This window comes from Poecilia latipinna, unplaced genomic scaffold, assembly GCF_001443285.1.
Source record: "Poecilia latipinna isolate Pla-1442-1.1 unplaced genomic scaffold, P_latipinna-1.0 Scaffold1420, whole genome shotgun sequence".
Taxonomy (NCBI): Eukaryota; Metazoa; Chordata; class Actinopteri; order Cyprinodontiformes; family Poeciliidae; genus Poecilia; species Poecilia latipinna.
This window is the reverse complement of record NW_015114036.1, coordinates 56,769-79,174: the sequence shown is the minus strand read 5'-3', so window position 1 is coordinate 79,174 and position 22,406 is coordinate 56,769. Positions and strand designations below refer to the sequence as shown.

The window sequence follows — 22,406 nt, the reverse complement described above, 5'->3', positions numbered from 1 at the left end:
CTAATGCCATTCACTAATACGTCATATATCTGAAAATGGATTAAGTAAAAATAGCTTTTGTGTTTTAGCTAAACAGCTGAAAACAACAGATTATATTCAGAGAGATGTAAAACTGAAGATACCTGCTACATTTACATTTGTTTTTGTTGTAGAATCGCTGTCACTAAACTTTCATTGTTTGATGTTTTGAGGCATGGACACATTATTTACTTTGTTAAACAACATTACACTAAGTTCCACTATGAGGATTGTTAATTTTCTTTTATTCTTTCCCATTTTAACAACATAGTAAAAGATTAAGGCACCTAAAAAGGCATACTTCATTAGCTAAAGTATACAGCTTTAAGTACAATTTTTTAAAAATCTATTTTGAGGATATATTTTAAAATACACAAAATATCTTTAAAAGCATATTGTTTTATTGGTTCACTTGTGTCATGATCCGTGTTTCTGTGTGTTTATTTTTTGAGTTTCTGTGTTTATTTGTTATCCAGTTCCCTGAGTCTCTGCGTCCTCCCCGTTGATTGATCCCAGCTCTGTCTAGTTTTTTCTGATTACCCTCCCTGTGTATTTAAACCCACCTGTTGTCTTTGTTTCTTGTCGGATCCTTGTCTAATGTCGTTGGTCGTCTTATGTCAAATCTTGTCGTGTGATGCCTGTTTTCCCCGTGCAGTTCTCCGTTGTTCCGTGCCTTTGAAATTCATCATTTTCACATACATCCTGGGTCTGCCTGCATCCGCGTCCTCACCTCAACAAACCACATAATGTCAACTTGAGCAAATACATATTTTGTTCACTTTAAGTATACTTAATATATTTCTTAAAAGTGTATTTTGGTACAATTATAATAAGTGTGTTTAAAGTTATCTTAAAATTGGTACAAGCATGCTGTTAGTGTATTTTTGTATTTATATGTACTATACTTAATACTTAGTATACTTAAAATGTACCTACACAAATGTAAGTATGTTTGAATACTAAATTATATTTTTTCACAGCATTAATGCTGTATCACTAACATGTAGTTTAAAGAGTTACAGGTTATATCGACAGAGAAAAAACAGTACTGTGTCAGATTACAAGTGAACCTTGTTTTGTTGACTGATCTAAAAAGAGAAACTTCGTGTTTTGGCCTCCAGGTCATCGTCAGAAGCTGGATGAGGTCAAACCTGGCTCACTGGCTTTCTCTGATAGGCTGACAGAGCTGGAACAGCTGAGAAGGAGCTCTATCAGAGTAACGCCTCCTCATAATCATCATCATCAGCAATCTGTAAACAGCCACCAATCTGCAGTCCTCACTTCGGCAACATTTTCTAGCCCTCCACACTCTGGACTAACAGCTGGTAAGACAGTAAAACTGAGTGTGCACTCCAGCACTTCATCCAACTAAAGATTGGATCTGAAAATATTCAGATTGAAGTTATTCTACTTCCATAAAAGATTTGTTTGTTTGAAGGCTTTTCCAATTTGTTATTCCTGACTGCATGGCGAGGTGCTTCTTCTATACAATTGATCACCAGGATATCTGAAAACAACTATAATTCCCAGAATATTTGCAGTGACTTCTCTGTAATCAGGACAAATAATTGTGCTTTAATCCAAACAAAATAGCAAACATTAATGCAGACCCTGATATTTGCAGGGATGAGACCACAACCAGATAGATTAAATCTGTGAATACTTGAGACCTCCTATAAAAATGTGTGTGACTGCCTAATACAATTGCTCAAACACCAAATATACCTTATTGTGCATTAATACACACAATGAAAACCGTCATAACTCTTCCACAGAAGCTAATATCCATGCTTTTTCTTATCTCTGCTACAAAGGAGACCAGCCAATTAGTCCCAATGAAAATAAAAATGGCTGGATTGACTGCTTTGCAAAAGGCAGCCAAACGCAAATTAGGTCACATTACACCTAGTTATTTCAGCTTTCCAAGCTGCATTTTCTTTTGACTATTTCATATATGCCCTACAAAAAAATGTGATTAAGAAGATTTTCTGCAAATAATTTGGAGTCACATTCAACAGAAGTCTAAATTTCCGCAAATAGATGAATCCATGAATATTAAACTGCAAATAGGTGAGGGCTCACTGTATCTATGGATCTTTTGGATACCACTATTCAGGTGTTTGAAAGACTAAAAGTTTATCTGGATCATCTTCATGGGATTCTGCTGCTAAGACGTTGTTATACATTTTGGGCTTTTTTCCAACCAGATGGTAGTGGCGAGAAAAAACCCCCCAAAAAAACAGTCCAGATTAGTAAACCACTTATGTGCCTTGACCATAAACACATGCTATGAAATTCGGTCAAGGTACCAAGTTCTCGATTTCAAGATGACTATTCTTCATTCTGAGACACAGCCTCCCCACTGAATACACGGATGGAGAGATAGCGTAAGAGTCTAATTGTAGACCTCTATTTTTTTTTAGAATTCTGCTATAATTCAAGCCTGTATAATAATAGTGGCTAATGAAGTCCAAAAATGGTTAAAAATTCAAATATTGTGAGAATAACACTCAGAAGGAAAGACTGCACAATATCCAGTCAAACTCATTGTCACAATGTTAATAAGTGCAATCACAAACACAATTAATAAGGAGTGGTTTGATGCAATATTTGGTACATTATATATTTTCAGGAGAGCCATGCATTCAAACTTACTGACTTGAAATGACCTTTAGTCACTTTGAGCCCAAACATTATGTAGATGTTAGAATCAGAATTCTTTTTATTGTCATTGTACACAAACGAAAGCACAATGAAATTTTAAATATTTAGTTGGTGTCTAAAGATGCTAATCCTGAGGGATATGGACATCATATTGATGGAAAAGATTTTTATTTTTATTTTTTTTAATGAATCACATTGATATTATACTATTCAAGAATAATTTCTCTTATTCTGATATCATCAAACTCTGTTGTTTTAAACCATTTAATTCATTTCTGTTTGTCTCAGATTCCAGACAGATACAGTCTTCTCCATCCTGGTCCTATGATCAGTCTTATCCCTACCTTGGCCAGATAACTACTCCCACTGTTCACACAACTGCTCCACTTTCACCTGGTCGCTCTTCTCTTGGTGACCTGTCCTCAAGACTCACAGGTAAAACATCAACATACACCATGAGCATATATGAGAGTCAACCAGATGATAATCTATGACATTTCTTTTCCCTCAGGTCCTGACCTTACACCCTTTGGTGACCCCAGGATGGCTTTGGAGCGGCCTTTTAGCTCCCTTCCCTCCCTGCCCGACTCTCGTTTCTCTAACCCTCGGGTGCACTATCCTCCTACAGGAGCTGCATTCACATACACCCCAACCCATAATCCAGTCTCTAATGGTGCCATCAGCATCACTATGGCGACAGCCATGGCAACCACCCAGACAGGACGGTACCATACATATTTGCCTCCACCGTATCCTGCAAACACCCCTCACCAAGCTCAGAATGGGCCGTTCCAGTCTACTTCATCTCCATACCACCTGTACTACTCAGCCACCACCGGCTCATACCAGTTCTCTATGATGGCTGGGGGAGGAGGCAGCAGTGACTCACATTCTCCACCTCGTATCCTCCCGCCTTGTACCACTGCATCCACAGGTTCTTCTCTTCTACACCCTTCTTTGCCCAATCAGAATGAGGGAGTGGGTGTGGAAGTGGAATCCAGCCACAGTAGCTCACCAACAAACATGGTTGCTGCTGAAGCTGTTTGGAGACCATATTGAGTCATCTGAGACAGTGATAACAGATTTTTTACTCTTATCATGGCAATGCTGCTAAGAGTAGACTCACCTGAAATAAGAATATTTTATATAATGACAACTCAAGGACTATGCGAGTCTTATCTTTACATCATTTAAGTTGTTTGACAGTGGCGGTTCTAGCCTAGGTTAACCGGCAGGGGGTGGAGCAGTTCTTTTTCATTGAGGCACAGTACAAATAAATAAATAACAGGACAATATTTCATAAGTTAAGTAAGCCACAGAGCCATTTGGTTCTCCGGAGTTGCAGATTGCAGACCCCTGAAAATGCAGATGAAAACTGTCATTCTATCTCAATGTGGCTGAAGCCAGAAGAGCAACACTTTAAAGGTGCATTATGAAACTTTTATAAAAACTATTTTTTTACATATTTGTTGAAGCTGTCACCATGTCATGGTATGAGGCAGAGAATCGGTGAAAAAAATCTAGCTCCTCTGCCTTCTCCCAGTGCTAACTAGAATATCCAGTCAGAGCCCAGAGGTGGGGGTTAGCGCTGTCTTTCACAGTGTCCTGTGGTGCTGCCAGCTTTTACCAGCAGATTCTGTTGAGTACTCAGGCTAGTTAGCATAGCTACCGATGGCTGCGGGTAAAATGGTTTTTCTGTAACAGTAAGATGTTTCTCCGCCATTAGCACATTTAGCAGCGAGTACATGAGGTTGAGTGATAGCACTAAGATCCTCCTCCTGGCTCTGATTGGTTGTTTTTGGTCGGGAGCAGCACATTTCTTCAGACTACAAAAATAGCTTGGGGGAGGAAGATCAATCCTTAGGCAGATTATCTGTCTCGTACTGTTAATATATGGTGACGGTTCTAACAATTATGTAAAAAATATGTTATTTATAAACATTACATACTGCACCTTTAATTAATTCATTGTTAAAATAAAATTGAAGGAAACCAATGTAATTGGCTCAACATAGCAATAGCTGCCTTTCTGTTAAACTTATAATTGCACAAATTATATCGTCAATGGACAATTTGAGCAATTATCCATTAAGCAATTAACACAATTTTGTACATTCCACTTTATATTGTGGAATCTAAAGACATTACCAGTAACATATTGTTTTCTTTAAAAAAAAAAGCCTCCAATTAAAAACAAAAAAAAAAAACAACTCACATTTTTTGATAAAAAGCATTTCCGCCAGGATGGGGTGGTTTTTCGGCTGTATTTAAATACTTTCTTCACATCACCAGAGTAATGAGCAGGATGTTACTACTGGCGAAAACCAGAAGAAGACACAAAGTAGTAGAAGGATGATGGTTTGTTTTGTTTTTGGGGGAGGGGTTCGGACAATGTGCATCTGGCTCCACCAAAGCTCTCACAGCATCTCACATTTTCTAAAATTTGTGTGGCATTCGAACGTGTTGAATCTTTGCTGTAAAATGACTAACTACAATTTCCCCAAAATGCCGCCTACATACCCTAACCCTAACCCTACAAAGTCTCATATCATAAATTGATTTAGTATTATCACTTTATTACAGAGGTAATAACAGGGGTTAGGACCAGTTCTGCAGGGGCACTGGCCCTTGTTTGCCCCTGCCTAAAACCGCCCAGGTTGTTTGACAGATTGAAAAAAGCCAAAGTCTTCACCCTGTCAAATTGGAATTGGATAAGCTATTCAATCTTTATGGCCTCCTGATTTTTGGACCAGATACACAAAATAACCTTATCTCATGAAATCTCCAAACATTACCGGTAATGTATTGTTTTCTTTTTGTTTTCTTAGAAAAAGCCTTGACCTGTTGAGTAAACTGTTCATTTTCTGTAGGGTTCACAAAATGTTACTGAACCTCATATATGTAGATTTTGGTGTCAATTTTTAGTGAATGGAAGTCCAATTGGTTTCACACTAGGACTGTGTGAATGCAGGTCACCAACAGTACAGCATGTGTTTTTATACCAATGAAGATACGTGTCACTTTGTGCAACTTACTCGCTAAATGACTTGTTTTTACATTTTTGCTCAGAAAGGAGCTTTACTTCACAAACATATAAGATTCAGTGTCTCAGATCTGGACACATATACTTAAGAGTCAGAGGTAAAAAGTCAAAGGTTAAAGGCATTGGTTCTATACATTGGATGTCAATTAAAGAGTTGGAAAGTATGCAGACATTTATTTTATGTTAGCCAACTTGAATATAACACTTTAATCAGTTTCATATTTCTGCCCAAATGCAACAGAGTAGCAAAGTGGAGTCCTTCCAGAAACAGAATAAAGGCTACACCAATTAACTGAGTATTAATCTTATTTTCAAAGACCATATTTTAGTGCGTCAGATGCACATTGTATTTTCCAGGCTGAATGACACTCATTACACAAAGAATCAATCATATTTATTATCCTTTTGATTGCCACTGCAGATTATATTCCCCCATTTCATGCTAAATCAAAGATCTTCTTCTGTCACATTGACTTTGCATGCCCTCTTTCACTTTACCTACTGATCTTCTCTGCAGCCTTTTCTTCATCACCAGCAGCTCTATGTTTAACATTGGTTGTGCAAGATATGCACCAAGCCCTCCACACATGTCCAGACTCTGTCAGTCTTGCCTCCAGTTGGCTGTCATTTGGATTTTCCCTTCTGCCCATTTTGTTTGCTCTTAATGGAACTCTTAAAATTATTGTGTCTTCACCCATAAATTGTTGTCCTATGTTTTTATTGGGTCCTTCATCTCCCAACATCACCGCACTGGATACATTATGCAGTCATTCCCAAAAGATTTTCCTTGCGCACATTTTATAAACTTTACTGCTCGACTCTTGTTAGAGCATATTGTCAGGTGTATGGTATTCTGAAGTTTAATAAACATTTCATAAACCATAAGCTGTTGACAACTGAATCAAGTTTAAGCAAACTGTTGTTTCCTTTTTTATGACCTCTGCAACATCCCAGTGTTGATTACCTGTGCTACCTTGTCAAATTTTCCTACTGTAGCACATCTATCTAGATAGCTATGTCTGTCAGTGCTACCTTTCAAAAACCGCTAGTGATATTTGCATACAGAAGACCTTAGCAGTTAGTGTCAATGTTAAATACCAATTATATTTAAGAGAAGGGATTTGCACTTAACAAGGATAAGTAGAATTTGAAAAAATGTGAATAACATCTTTTCTAAAAGTATCGGGTTAGGGTTAGACAGGAATCCCTCTGTTTAAAAACACCTTCTGTAAATGCACTTAAAACCTTCTTGAGAATAGCGTACCTGTTTTATCATGTAAAACTGGTACTAAAACCCCATATCAGAATCCTACCTTCACAAAATACACCTGGTAGCACATGTTGATCTACCAAAACTCCATCAAAATATCCTACCTGGTAAACACATGGGTAGCACATTTTGCTACAGCAAATTCCTTCCTTTGAATATCATTATTAAATACAGAGGTAGCACATGGCGATGGACTAAAAGGCCTTCATCAGAATATCCTACCTTTTAAAAAAATATTTTAAACACAGAGGTGTTTGTAAGAAACAGCATCAGAGGAAACAAGTTTTTATTTAAATTAAATTAAATAGACATCTACAAATACAGATCTCTGCAAACTCTTTTTTTGTGCATTAATACATTGTATGACAGTCTTTATCAAATGAAGCACAGACAAATTGTGTAGACCAAACTTCGCAGGTCACTGTGCACCTGAAATGATAGGGTATCTTAATATATGCTACACAATAATATCGCTACCAATATGATCTGTTTAACAGTTTAATAAAAAAATGTTATTAAAATAAAATATTTTAAAGTATAGGGGCAACATAGCCCACAAAACAACACATTTTGTCCTGATTCACGTGGTTGACGCCAAGCAATGACTTTCTTGTTTACAGTATGCAGTACAGTAAGGACATTGCAGACAGCAAACTAACCATTTATAAATATGTTTACAAGCTGCCTTAAAACATGCATAACACAACAGCTTACTGAAAGCCAGGTACAAAATAAACTAGATAAAGCTTACCTTAATCTTCAATGACATAAAACAGAAGAAAGAAAACTTCCACAGATAGGGTATATGAATAAATCAGCTGAGTAAGCAGTATGTGACATCGATGTGCACGTGCGCATTGCCACAAAGTAGGACGGATTGATGGTTAGCACAGATAAAACACCTGTTTGTTAAAAAAAAACAAAAAAACAAACTTGCCTACACACAATGACATTATTGTATTCTGCCAATAAATTATTTTTTTTCCATCCATTCTTATAGATATAGGCTAGTTCTTTGGTTCCCATATTACCACAGTAATATTTTACATGGATGTTCTTGTTTTTAACTCAATAGTTGTTGTAGTATTTTACTTTTAACCATGTAAACAAATTCTTTAACCATATATATCGGATTAGTGTTCCTTTAGTCAATTAAATAATTCATTTAAATTATTTTTCAGGTTTTGTAAATTATGGCATGAAATAAAATTAATGAATCACTATTAAACTTTCTCCTGTTAAATCAAAGAAAAATAAATTTAAGACCAATAGACAGTATTGAACTGAAAAAATTGTGCAAAAGAACTTAAAATAATTTCTTATAACATTGTGAACTTAAGTCTGACTGGATAAAATCATATTTTAACAAAAAGAACATTTATTGTTAAAAAATGTTTTTAAAGAAAAATTAAAACCAACTACGATTCAGCATTAGCAGAATGCTAACTCACCAAGACCAAGTATCAATGGACACAGCAACAGTTTCGCTAGCTCATGTTCCCATCAACTTAGTATAATAGATATTGAAAATTAACTTCTGGAAAGTGCTGCTAATTTTAATGATACCCACAAAGTTCAGCACAGTTCGTCTACAGCACAGGTGTTAAACTCCAATCCTGGAGGGCCACTGCCCTGCAACTTTTAGATGTGCCTCTGCTGCACCACACCTGAACAGAATAATTAGGTCATTAGCAAGGCTCAGGAGAACCGATCTACACAAGGAGGTAATGAAGCCATTTCATTCCAGGGTTTTGTACCTGTGGCACATCTAAAAACTGCAGGACAGTGGAGGACTGGAGTTTGACACCCCTGGTCTACAGCCTCCTTACATCTTCAAAGTGCAGCTGACCGTGTATTCCAAGTTAAGAAGACGGGATCACGCTTCCTTTTGAAACAGGAAATAAAGCTAAAAGAGGATCAAACTTCTTTTCAAAATAAAAGAGTTTTCATTTTTTTCAAATTAAAAACGTAAATGTGTTAATAAGAATAGGAGAGAAAAGGGGACGTTTCTCTTCTGGGTTACATTTGTTCTAAGACAAGCAAAAATAACATTTCAGGGTTGTCTCCATTTTTCCAGAACACACCTTGATGACCCCCAAGATTTTGGGAAAACAAAAGTGGGCTGACTAGACTAAAGTTGAACTCTTTGGAATTACCAATTGCCAGTTTTCAGGTTTAGGCAGCAATCACCCTTTTCACATTGGGTGATGTAAGTTGGGACGTTATTCTCCTTTTGAGAGAATAATATCAAACCAATTTAAATGTTTGAAACACTAAAATAACAAACATGCAAAAAAAAAAAAAAAAAAAAGGAAATCAGGAAGTGGTCAAACACTTTTTGCCAATAAAATTAACTTGCTGAAAACCAAAAATTGTAGAAAAAGTACTTGCATAAATAGGATTTATTATGAACTATTTTTTAAAAACAATTTACAAAAAATGCACTTATGCTTGATGAAAGACCAACAAATTCCATTGGATGTTGTCTTTGTGCTTGAGGTGTGATGGTTTCAGATATGCACCATCTCTGTTTTATCCAATATTCCAGGTGTAGCTATAGTTATTCATTGCTAAGTGCGTCAGGGTAGTTTTGCCAAGAGTGGATGGCTGCTGGAGATGATTAATTGAAGCAGGAGGAAGACCACAGTGAGTCAGGTCTCCCACTGCCTTGGTACACTATAAAACACAGAAACATGGGAGATTGCTCAATATTTACTGTGACATGACTGATTCAATATTAGTGTTAGTGTGCATCTATTATGTGATTAATATCATACCCGTTTCCTGCAGGTTTCTATGTTCATGACAGCAGTGGGTGTATGAGTATAAAGAGCAGCAGAGAAGTTGCCTTTTTGAGCAGTCTGAAGAAGAGCTGTGATGGCATGAAGAGATGAAGGAAGGATGGGTCCTAAAGTGCAAAAAGAAACTCAGTTTAAGTTCATTTGTACACCACCAACTCACAACAAATGTTATCTCAAGACACTTAAGAACTCAGGCCCCATTTGTTTCCCATCATACAAAAATACACATCAAAATCCCATCAGTAAGATCCAATCATCCAGATTAGAGTCACTGACATACAGTCTAGTTTGATTTTGTAAAGTAAAGCAGTCAAATTCAGTTTATAATGTTATCTATGAAGGACTTTGAGAGGACAGAAAGCAAGCACAGAAAACAGTAAACAATGCTTAATGAGCATCTTGTATTTGCAATTGAATTTCTTTTCATTTCATGAAAAGGGGACTGACACAGAAACAGAATCTGTCTAAACTGTGATAATATCGCCTGTTACCGCCACCTACTGGTATTTTTGTTCCAGTTTCCCTGACAATTTGGGTGGTTTCATTCAGCTCAGCTCAGCTAATGGCAAATCTAAAACTGGAGAGTAGCAGGAAAAAGTAGCAGAGTGTGGTAAGATTTTATTTTGTTGGGATTATATTAACTGTTTTGATTCTAGCAAATGACTGCAGTGAAACAGAGTGAAAAATTCAAAGGGGTCTGAATACTTTCTGAACCCACTGTATATTTCCTATGCACATAGTGCCATTTTATAACACAGTCAGTTGTTATAAGAATCCTATATATCAAATGTGACTTTAACGAAATTTGACACTGTAATTTAACACCTCTTAAAACTCCTGCTCTTTCTGAAACTCCATCGTCAGGAAGTTGCCACAACATCACTCCTCTATTAACCTTTTAACAACATTTTTACCAGCATTGCACTTAGACTTATGTTTAATCAGCTCAGTAGATGCACAATTCCACCAGTTTTTTGTTAATTGCTGCTTGCTAGTTTAAAGGACCTGGGTGGTGAAGTTGTGGGGACGGTTGCTCTGTGAGGTGGAAGCTCTGAAGTACCTATACTTCAGCTGAGGTGCAGCTCCTAAGATGCACCTCAAAGGTGTCGCCAGGTTTACTAAAGGCGTTTTGCACAGTTGAATGGTTGCTATGGGAGATTAAAGAATTTCTCAGACATGCATGAAAGAATCAAAGCAACACTCCATATATGTTTTTGGTGACGGAATAACATATCATGTAAAGCTCAAAAAAGTTGATTTAATATAATGCTACCCCTACAATATCAATATGAACAGGGTTATAGTTTTGAAAACTCAAAAAGAACATCTGTAATTCAGAAGTTAAAAAAAAAAAACATTCTAGTTCTGGTTCTGTACCTGTGAGCTCCAGACTGCTAATGTTCTGGTAGGTACAATCGACCAAATTCTTGACATTAACGCTGCGGCCCTGGAAAACACATCATAAACCAGACTGTCAAACAGGGGTTAATAAAGACTGAGTTCTTAGTAAAGGTTGATCTTACATTTCATTTTCAGTCGTTCAAAGAAAAAAAAAAACTATATATATATATATATATATATATATATATAGAGACTCAGAAACTATACCTTCAGAACATTCATGGTAGCCCCTCTGAAGGCAGTGGGGGCCAGCAGGGTTGGTGGCAGACCAGTCTGAGAACCAGCTGCAGCCACCACACTCTTCCAGTTGATGAGGAAGTTGATGAGATTGAAGGAGTGGGATCCCTCCACACATACAGCCGACTCAGGTTTATGGTCTAGAGACAGAGTCAGAGCTTCTTTTTGTCTATATAAGCTGTCAAGGAGCATTCAGTATTCACTATTTTTAACTTCAAGAAGAACAAGGTTGTATTGGTTCAGAAACGTTGCAAAAACAAGGAGCAATGGAGGATACAGCTGTATGTTAATGCATTCGGGCTTCTTGAGTTTGTCCTGGATTCCTATCTCCTTTAGCCAAGACAAGCTGTCATCTTCACCTTGGCTGCATCCATCATCTTCTTCATCCCAATTTTGATAGTCCTCATCCACCTGCAAGCTGCAACATTTACATTTTGAATCACTGCATCAGTTAAACCAAGAAAAATACAATTTTAAATATCTTCAAGAACATAGAATTCAGATTTGTCATCAACAGTGCAGACACAGTAAAAGTCTCACAAATCTTTGTTCTCGTTTTCCATTTCCTCTTCTCCCTGTTGAATACTTTTATGTTGCTCACTAATCCGCCTCCTTTCCTTCAGCAGGGGAAGACTGAACTCCACACCTTAACAAAGACATGGGTCAGAGATAAAGTACAGTAGCACAAGGGATAGTTGGTACCAGAGGTTGCAATAGACTTTTTTTGTTGTTGGTCATTTTGACTGCAAGCATAAAAAAATCTGTCATTTACTATATTTACTCCTCAAATTATAATCACATTAACATTAGGCTATTCAGCCACATTTTTTATGCGGCTTTGTTCATATTCACCTAGTTGAACCATGAATCCAGATCCCATCACACATAAAGCAGATAAGTGCATCTAACTTTTTCTCTGTAGTGATAAAAACCACTGACTGTGACCCCAATAACTTATAATAAGTTAAATTAAATGACTCCACTTAAATTACAAGCACTTTACCTGCTGGGGTCTGAATGCACAGTGCCTCACAAATTCCTCCTGGTTCCCATCTGCAGAGAAATCTGCTCTAGTTCACCAGTTAGTTGGATCTGCCTGATCCAAACTGATCATTCGAATCGAACTCTGATAGCTTTTTACCCTGTGAGCGGTCCGGGTGTGCGCTTTTACAGTCTATTTATGCACCTTTACTTATTTCTTCACGATGAACTGTCGGCTCCTCTGTTTAGACTGTAAACAAATTAACACAACATTGCATTCTCTTCAGTTTTCTCTGTTCTGTATGTTCTGGAGACTGAAATTAAATGCGCCATTTCAACCAAAGGTTTGGAATGCACTTCTGAACCAGATGCGCTCCAAAGTGTCCAGTCCACAACTCTTCAACACACTGTCAGCTTCCGGTCAGAAAGATGCATTTAGTTCAGTATCCAGGAGATAATATTCAGAAAGCATCTTTTTATTGATTGACTCTAGTTGCCACTGCGATGAACTCTTTGCATAAAGTCTATAATGCCTGCCAATGTGCACCGGTCAAGGGTGTGAATTATTACCTGTCAAGCAGGATTCACATTTTTCAGTCATTAACCCCCCCCAAACTATTCCATTAATGCGACCCCTGATTGGTACATGCTAATCTTTTTATGAGTACCTTCAGTCTTCATTGCTTCTCTGAGACCTCGAGTTGTAGGAGAAATTAAGGCAGTTATGCAGTCTGACCCTGCAAGGCCTGCTGCCTTGAACAACACTGTGAACTGATGCAAAGAAGAGCCAATTAGGGAAATAAAAACAGAAGCTATCAAACACCAAAGCATGTTAATGTACCTGATAGGAGCAGACATAGAAGTATGGGCACAGCCCCACCTTTAAAAGGCTGTAGAGAGATGACAAGCTGATAGACCTAAGAAGAGAAAACAGCTTTTTAGTGGATGCTATCCTCCCAGACCTCAAGGAGAGAGCAGAAAGTCTAACAATCTCACCATTCCTTTACAAGACTCTCGTGTACTGCTTCATCCTGAGTCCAGGGCATGTTCTTCCCAGAGAAGTTCTTTTCAGCATTGATCCTGGGGAACAAGGAGAGCCAGGGCAGGGAAGGGTGCTGCCAGTACACCAAGCACTGCTGGAAGGCAGACCGGATGTCGGACCAGGACCTGGGCTCCTGCAACACACACAGCATTACATTCAGCGACTGAGATGAACAAATAACTAACTAAACTAAACATGATATTCAGGGTTTCCCCAAGAAAACTTGCTAAGCTCGGTGGTCAGAGCGCCAAAGCGGTCCTCTGGTGGTCCACCTTGTTTCTGTATTAAAAGATGTTAAGTTGACAGGAATGTAAAAATATTACAGTCATTATATGTTACAGGAAGACATCACCAGTGAAATGCTATTTAAACCCACAACTATAGTCTTAAAAACATAAAAAATATAATTAAAATGAATATCAATTATTTTCACTTAATCCAAATTAAGTCAGCAGTCCAGGCATTCAAGGCCTTCATGCACCCCCATATTAATATCTTAAGATGGACCACTGATTTTATATATATAGATATACACACATAGATAAATATATACATATATATACACAAACTGACAGACACCAACAAGTAATAAGCTGTTAAAGGTTTCAACATTTTCAACATTTTTAAATAAGACATTCTAGAGGAGGATATCAGTGGCTACCACTTGATTCGATAGCAGGACGGTGATCAAGGACCCTGAAAGGGCAGTATTATGTGCTTCCAGGCACATATTGTGATTTACAGCACAATCAAGTTACCTTCAGTTGTTCTAAAAACACAGTATATGTAAAATATTACTTAAAATAAATCTGACTTTGATATGTAAGCCCTTGAAATTGGGCCTCTGTTTCTTTAAAAACACTGCTCTTTCTGAAACTTGGTCTTTAGGAAGTCATCACGACATCTTGGATCTCTATTAATCCTTTAACAACATTTTTAGCAGCATTGCACTGAGAAGTAGCTCATATAATGAGCTCAGTAGGTGCACGGGGCACATACTATCTATCCATCCATCCATTTTCTTTACACCCTTGTCCCTAGTGGGTCGGGAGGGGTGCTGGTGCCTACCTCCAGTGAATGTTTCAGGGGAGAAGGGGTTACACCCTGGACAGGTCGCCAGCCTGTCACAGGGACACCTACCAGTTGTTGCTAATTGTTGCTGGCTAGTGTGAAGGAACTCAGTGGGAGAGTCGCTTGACATGACCTTCATTGTGTGCAAGGTTTGCAGTTTGCAGTTTGCACTGGGAGTTTTAGAAACTCTGATGAGGAATCAACACAAAACCTTTGATCATTATTATTATTTTTTTTTTTTAACTTTCAGCCTATTCCTGAGGATTGTCAGAATAACCTGAGAGCTGAGCTGTTGGTGTCCTCCTATCTTTGTTCTGTAGAGTCGATGTTGAGCCATAGAATCTCACTGTGATTCTCCAGCTGCACTGTGGCACAGAGGAAGCAGCTCCAGAGGGTCATAAACACTGTCCAGAGATTGATTGGCTGTCCTCTTTCATCTCTGCAGGAGATCTACAGGACCCATTGCCTCTGGAGTGCTCGCAGCATCATCAAGGACCCCTTACCCCCCGGCCATCACCTCTTCAAACTCCTGCCTTCAGGGTGGCGTTTCAGGGCATTAAAGTCAAGGACAAACATACTAAAAAATAGTTTCTACCCAAGAGTTGTTGCCCTAAAGACAGCAAATCTATCTAAAACCTGATCTTTATTTATTTATTTATTTACTTATTTATTTATTCTTAACATTCCAATTGCTTCTGTGTTTCTTCAAGAACTGCTTTTTATAATTTTTGTTTTTGCTTTATTCGTGCACAATGACATTAAAAGGAATTCTCAATATCAACTGTAAAGTTAAAAAGATAAATGAGGAAAGCGCAATTTGCTTCAGAAAGAGGTGAGCTAATAACATTAACTACCTGCAGATTGTGCGGGAGCATGGTAAACTTAGCTCTGCAGCTGTTGCTGAGCCCCAGAGCTTCTTCCTGGGCTTTCGGTTGCCCTGTCCACGACAAGGACTCTGGAGAGGTGAAGATGACCCGAGTTTTCAAGCTCCAGTCAGCTGGATACTCCGCGCAGCTAACAGGGGCTATGGAGACGGGTGCAATGGCCAGTGGGTTCTAATGGAAAAACAGTGAGGACATGTGAGGACATTTAAGGCTCCAGATTAACATTCTGATGCTATATATCTGTTTGTGTTAATATAACAGAAAAAGCCCACCTTGAGCAGCAGATTGTCAGTATGTTGCTCCTCTGTTTCCAACAGAGGGTTGTCTTCAGACAGAGACTTCTGCAACAAAATACAAGCATTTTTCCATGTTTTTGTTCTTTGTTTGATCCCTACAGTACCTTTAATGTTTTACTCTTTTTTTTTATTGCTCTTGCAATTCAATCCTGAGCAACAAAATTTGTTTTTCTAATTTTGTTGGAAAAACTAATTTTCAACAAAAAATGTGTCTGTTGTTGAAAAAAAAAATATATATATTTTTGTAAAATTCTTGATAGCATAGGTTCTAAATTTCAACAATCTCATAGCCTTTTGGTGTATAAGGATTAAGCGGTTGTTCTTTGACTTCTTGTTTATTTTTTATTTATCAGGCAGGGAAATTCGGCCTAGAAATTTTGAACATTTGTTTAAAATAAGTTGTAAGTAATCCCAAATTAAGTTCCTTATTTGTTGTGTCACCTTTTTAACTCTTATTGTCTTTATTTCGTTTTATTCGTATAATATATAGTTGACTTCCGGTTTCTGATGTGATGCTTTTATTTTGATAGGACAACTTCCGCTATCTGTATTATAGGGCGGCAGCTTAACGACAAAAATAACGGAAGACAAGTTGCAACAACGATATTAAAATGTATCTTATTAGTGGCCCCCTTCATAGATGCACAAGGTATGTTTATTTTGAAAATAAGGATATTTCTAATATTGATCGGTCAAAATTGTGAATTTGTTTTATTGTAATCAAACACTATGGTACAGTTTTTGAATTAGAGTTTATATTTTAATGGTGAACGTTATTTTTAGTTACTAACGTTACGGTTGTGGTTTGTAGCTTACACTGGCTTTTTTGTGTGTGTCTGCACATACAGCTCTTACGGTGAAACTTATGGTTTATTTCCAATTAATCTCACTGTTCATCAGTAAAGCAGAAATTACTAAGGGTAGGACCGATTGCAGTTTTCTGGCCGATCGCCGATTACCGATCTTTAAAATGCCTGATTCCGATTTTGGCCAATACTGAGTTTTTTGTCTGAAAATAGCAAGAAAATTGCTGAGTTGGTAACAGTGGGGTGACCATTGTTAACTGCGAATTTGCAGACATGACCTGGTGGTCGTCTATCAGTAGTTGATTTTTAGACCTTTGATGAGGTGGATAGTATCAGCTGATCACCGATCTCCCAACATTAAGAAAATCGGCACAGATAAATCAGTTGGCTGATAATTGATATAAGGCAATAGCTTATTTTATATTTAATATTTTTAGCTTTTATTATTCTGTAGAAATCAGTTATTACTTTGAAATTAAAGAGGTTTTGTGGAAGCAGCTGAATTCACTTTTTCAATGCACTTTAAAGCAGAAAATTAATTGAAAAAGGCTCATCATCATTTATAGGCTGTAGATACAACAGACATGCATTGATGTAGCTGCAATCTATTACATTTTTCGCTCTTCACACAGGTAAGTAGTAGCAAAAATAACAAATATGTGACATAATTTATTTATTTACATTTATACATTATAAATTAATATATATTATTTATATTAATTTACAAATGCAAACATGACCACATCTCTTCCATCCTCCACTCTCCATTAGCTTCCCATTTCCACCAGGACTGAATTCAAGAGTTCCCTCTTCACACGCCAATGCATCTATGGAAATGGCCCCAACTATCTCAAAGAACTATTTAACCCATAAAACACAACTCTTTCACTCCACCCACTCAAACCTTCTCCACATACCCAAAACCAAACTGAGAACTATGGGGGACAGGGTCTTCTCCGGTGTCGCTCCACGTCTAAGGAATGATCTGACAATGTGAGAGCACCACAATCCACTGACTGACCTTAACACATTTCTTTTTAGCAACATTTTTGGTTCATTTTCTTAGATATTGGTTTTAATCTCTTATTTATGTATCTATTCAATTATTTAATTATTTTTATCCATTAAAATTGCTTGTTTTGTTCCTGTTTTCCTGCCCTTTGACATCTAAAGACATAAAGGGCATTATAAATAAAATCTATAATTATTATTATCGAAGCTTTGTTAAATTTTATGTCACCTTTTTTCCAAGATATTCTCAGCTTTTAGCATCTGACAAATCTTCAGTGTTAGAATTTATGATGCTTCACATGAAATCAATCATTCCCATTCAGACTCACATTCACACAGGTGATGGCAAGCTACTGGATTGTAGCCACAAGTGATGTGGCTTAAATCCATATAAGGGTTTGATATTGGTTGATTTTGATCATTATTGTATATATACATTTTTTTTTTAAATATTGTCAATATGGTGTTCCTGTTTTATCCACAATTTACACTTGAACTGTTGTACTGAGTTTTCAGTTTCATCTCACACAGCAGCAAAATCTGAACCTGCTGCTGTGCAAGTTACTCAACAGGTTGCTACTGGGAAACCAAAGACTGAGTAGATGCTATCCCAACCTTTTTAGCTTGCTGTGAGAGTTTGAGCCTTTCCTCTGCTTACAAATCCCCAGAATGCTGTGCGGTTCTGGATCGAAGTTTAGTGACAGTATTAAATATTCTATTAGATATATTTTCTATTGATATTGATCACGTGTTTTCTTTATTGTATTGTTATTGATTTATTTCCAAGCCCTAGGTGAATTGTGTCATGGCTGTAATTCAAAGCGCTTAAGAACACAGTGGCCTGATTAAAGGCTTTATGTTGTAAGAATGATCAGTACGTAGGAAACATGTTTATTTAGCAGACATGTTGGAACAATGAGTTTTGCGAAGCAGATATAAAACTGGTTTGTGAGTTTGTCTCAGAGCGAATTACTGATCCTACCTCCGCCGAGCTGTCTACTGGTGGACCACTTCTGCTGTCCCCTGATGTCTTCTCCGCGGACATTAGTTTTATAAAAGTACCCACATCTTCACCGTCCCCGTCTTTGACTAAAACTTTCTTCGGACGACTGACAGTGTTGTCCCAAGTCAAAAAAGGATTCCTGCGTTTCCCTCTGCTTGTGGACTGGCTGTGGAAGCTGGGAGTTGCTGAGGAAGAGCCAGAAGCCGAAGAAGAGCCGCTCGCTCCGGGACTCTCAACGACATTACGGGCTCTTTTTCTCCTCAGCCGAACGACCTCAGCAGGCCGCTTACAGCTGGACCAGGAGTCGCCCTGCTGAGCCATGCAGGAGGACAAAAGTTTCAGTAGAAATATAATAAAATAATTCAAATTCAAAATCACCACCCTGTTTATTTGACGCGCTTTCCGCACTGCGCAAACTCCCGTCGTCTTTTTTCTTCTTCTGTTGATGTTTGCGTTTTGCAACTATTGTAAAAATAAATTACCGCCACCTGCTGGACTGGAGTATAGGACATCGAACGAACAGCAGAGAAACTAAATAAATACACTAGATATAACAGATATAAATATATAGGAAATTACTTAAAAAAAGATTAAGGAGAGATGGCAGAAACAGTGGGAAGAAGATAGAACTGGGAGGTGGCTTTAGTATTCAAAGAAAAGTTGGTGTAATGAGGAGAACAAATTACATTATGGTCATGCAGGGTTAAATAGTGCTTTATATAAAATGGGAAAACATTCAACAGGAAAATGTGATTTTTGTTTTCAAGATGACATAGTAAAACATGTTTTGTTGTTCTGTTCCAAATATTCTGAGAGAAGAGAATTAGTTTGAAGATTACAAGACAATAAATTACAGTTAAATATACAAGTATTTTTGACAAAATGTCTACTTCTGAATATTTTTGTTCTTTACGGAAATACCTCAAGAAGACGAAATTGATAGGATATAGATTTTTTTGGGTGAGGTAATAGCATCCCAGTCCACACTCCACTCCAGTAGATGGCGATAATGCACATCAATACGTTGCTTGCCAATCGCCATAAAAAAGGAAGGAACAAAGAACAAGAACTTCCTGGTAAAACATGTCTGTATCCTCTGCGATCCGCCGTAATAGAAAAGAACAATGTCTGTAGCATCCGTTCTACTCTTTACAACTTCAGTCCAATACGAATGCAGGTGATCTGATAAAGCTCACCTTCGAACCTGAGCGGATATGTCGGGGTTCAGCGCAGAACTAATCGACTACCTGGAAGGTAGAATAACCTTCGAAGAGTTTGACAGACGGAGAGACGAGCGGAAAGCGGAGGTACAACTCATACACAGCCAGTTTTAGATGTAATTGAATATTAAAAAGACAAATCACATCAGAGCATTTATTTTCGTCACTTAAATTTATCACTTAAAATAGATCTATTTCAGCCGTTGGTCATTTTAATGCTTACTTTTCATAAAAAGTCAGAACATTTGAATATTCTATAAGACCAATAAAACACCCGAAGGTAGACGGTTGCTGACTTAACAGCCGTCCAACATTGTTCAGTGCTTTGACCAAGCATATCAATGGAAAGTTAAGTGGAAGAAGGACGTGTGGTCTAATAAAGTGCAATTGCAACCCATCCCAGCTGTAGTGACTATTTGTCCAAAACTCAAATCTCAAAATAAAATTAAAAAAACTTAAGACTTCAAAGTGATCAAAACAAAAGTTGAATTCAACTCAAATAGTCACCTGATACACTGTGGGTTTCTAGCTTATACAGTTCCAAAAAGACAAAAAAAAGTCAAAAATGGAGTTCTTTGTTGCTTTTTTCCATATTCAGGCAAACAAGTTACAAGATTCTGCTGCTTCTCCTGCTCTGATTCCTGCACGTGTTCTCTGATTGACTGATTGGTAGACTGAGGACTGACTGAAGTGATTAACTGGTCAAAAACATATGACCACTGTTAGGAAAATAATTTTAAAATATGCTAGTTTTTAAACTTAAGTATATAGTTGGGGACATAAGTTTGATTACATTAATTTTAGCAACAGTTAACCTTGGTGCATGTGAAATATTAGAGCATGAATATTGTGAGTAGATTTTAATTTAGGTAGATTTGGATAATGATTCAATTTAAAATAAGGACTGATTTTCTTAACTTGCATAACATCACAAACGGTTTTGAAAAAGGACCTTCACTATAGAATGTCTTCTATCAGAGGAAACAGATGTGCTGTGCTAGGCAGTTCACAAAAACAAAAGTAACGGGGGAAAAACGGGATGGGAGAGAGAACTTCTGTCTGCTTATGTACTAGGTCAAATTCTTTGGTGTTTTCTATGAGGTAAGAAAAACACTAAAGTCTTGAGAAAACAAAACTAGTATTTGGGATATTATGGAATCGCTCAGGCAGGAAAACGACCAAAGGTCTAGGTGAAAAATAAATCTGTTTCTGGCAACTAAGGTCTTTGTTCAAATGTATAGAAAGGGAGGAACTGGGAGATGCTCCAGATGTAACTGGCATGAGAACATCCTGTTTTGAGAGTGACCTTTGCTCTCTCTTTCTCTTTATCCTTGGTTTTGAATAGGTCTCCCATCCTATCCAAGTCATTTGAAACTGCTTAGAGGGTTAGGAGAGGACACACTTTCAGTGCATATATTAAAATTAGGAATACACCTCTTAATAAAAGTCACAGCAGCAAGCTGAATTGCTTCGTTTTGCGACCGCATGAGCAGTTCCCAAAGGCACCTTTGTTTTTCTCCTATTTTTGCATTTTGTTCATTTTTCTACTTTTCTCGGATAATTAATGTCTGTTTTATGGTTTGGACTTCTTGATGGCTTGGGTGTGATACTGATCTGTTTTTTTTATCCATTTAATTGTCTGAATAAAACTCTAGATATGTCTGAAGTTGAATGGCGACTGGTTGTTCTCTGTGTGGTTTCCACTGTGTACATGCGGAACTCTGGATTCGGGAGACTAGAAGAAAACAACAAGCAAAGAAGTTTAACAGTTTATTCCTCTAGTATTAACGCCACCCAGGTGCATAATGAGCAACATAAAACCTACGTACTTATACCGTGAAAGACGCATGTCCCAAACTGTAATTAATTAACTAATTGAGTGAATTACTAGCCAAAGACTTATTCTAAATAACTAAAATTAAACAAAAATTCTAATTATAAATCAAGTAGAAAGTAAGCAAATAAAAATGAACTAAATAATCTAAATTCTAAGATTTAACAGAAAATAGAGAAATAGCACCTACACCAGCAGTTTTGAGAGGCTTGTGTCTTGTAACTCCATTTAAGAGGTTGAACATGTCTTCCTTATCTCTGTCTGACTGCCCCCATTCCTGTGTCTCAGACATTCCTGTCTTAGATCTCCCTCTAATCATCCTTTTCCCGTTTTCCACCAGGACTCAGAGGAACTTACAGAAGATGAAAACAAACCTTCAACCTCGGCACAAACAAAAGCTACTGTTGGTAAGATGGCTATCCTGATCACAACTATTACCAAAAACCAAACGTCCCCTGAGCTGATCCAAATCCTGGTTTAGCCCCATTCAGTTTTTGGATTTTTACACATCAGAGAGCATGTCTCCCTGAACTTTATTTTGACTACAAATCATTAAATCAAGTCAAATTGTATCTGTATAACGAACTTCAGAAGCAAGGCATTTCAAAGTGCTTTACATCACCAAACACAAAAACACAGAGTCATACAACATTGAATAAACAATCAAAAACATTAAATTTCCCGCCGAGTCGAAGTTCTGCTCTTCAAATCGGCAGAAAAAAAAAAAAATAACCCGCACCCCTTTTCTCCCTAGCACTTTAACCCGGGTTGGGATCCTAATACCAATTGTTGTTTATGTTCCATAAGCAACTCTAAACAGGTGG

The 22,406-nt window shown here is 37.5% G+C and overlaps 3 protein-coding genes across 4 annotated transcripts in view; 2 read left to right on the top strand and 1 right to left on the bottom strand.

Annotated features, from left to right (window-relative positions):
- Positions 1-6,422, top strand: part of runx1 (RUNX family transcription factor 1) — a 32,586-nt gene extending 26,164 nt beyond the window's left edge. Inside the window, exons 6-8 of the mRNA XM_015056947.1 lie at positions 1,140-1,343; positions 2,971-3,117; positions 3,194-6,422. Of these exons, the coding sequence (XP_014912433.1) occupies positions 1,140-1,343; positions 2,971-3,117; positions 3,194-3,741 (899 nt within the window). The 3' untranslated portion in view covers positions 3,742-6,422. The remainder of the gene's footprint in view (positions 1-1,139; positions 1,344-2,970; positions 3,118-3,193) is intronic.
- A 2,957-nt stretch (positions 6,423-9,379) lies between these two features.
- donson (DNA replication fork stabilization factor DONSON) lies at positions 9,380-18,975 on the bottom strand. Its single transcript, XM_015056944.1, has 12 exons — positions 18,508-18,975; positions 15,685-15,753; positions 15,383-15,583; positions 13,412-13,590; positions 13,257-13,332; positions 13,084-13,186; positions 11,975-12,080; positions 11,712-11,852; positions 11,405-11,603; positions 11,174-11,243; positions 9,773-9,903; positions 9,380-9,671 (listed from the first exon to the last, which is right to left on the bottom strand). The coding sequence occupies exons 1-12, from the start codon at positions 18,847-18,849 to the stop codon at positions 9,528-9,530; spliced, it is 1,761 nt and encodes a 586-aa protein (XP_014912430.1). The 5' UTR covers positions 18,850-18,975; the 3' UTR covers positions 9,380-9,527.
- A 593-nt stretch (positions 18,976-19,568) lies between these two features.
- Positions 19,569-22,406, top strand: part of gtf3c3 (general transcription factor IIIC, polypeptide 3) — a 41,721-nt gene continuing 38,883 nt past the window's right edge. The window contains exons 1-2 of one of the 2 annotated variants that reach the window (XM_015056943.1): positions 19,569-19,835; positions 21,923-21,989. In XM_015056943.1, the coding sequence (XP_014912429.1) occupies positions 19,743-19,835; positions 21,923-21,989 (160 nt within the window). In that variant the 5' untranslated portion in view covers positions 19,569-19,742. The remainder of the gene's footprint in view (positions 19,836-21,922; positions 21,990-22,406) is intronic. The other variant, XM_015056942.1, reaches the window with a different exon arrangement.

Bases quoted from the DNA above. Each gene is read 5' to 3' on its own strand.
- donson (XM_015056944.1), bottom strand. From the start codon at position 18,849: ATGGCTCAGCAGGGCGACTCCTGGTCCAGCTGTAAGCGGCCTGCTGAG. The intron at 13,591-15,382 runs GTAGTTAATGTT...TGTGTGTTGCAG, and splicing joins TGCTCCCGCACAATCTGCAG to GAGCCCAGGTCCTGGTCCGA. The intron at 13,333-13,411 runs GTGAGATTGTTA...TTCTCTTCTTAG, and splicing joins GAGAGTCTTGTAAAGGAATG to GTCTATCAGCTTGTCATCTC.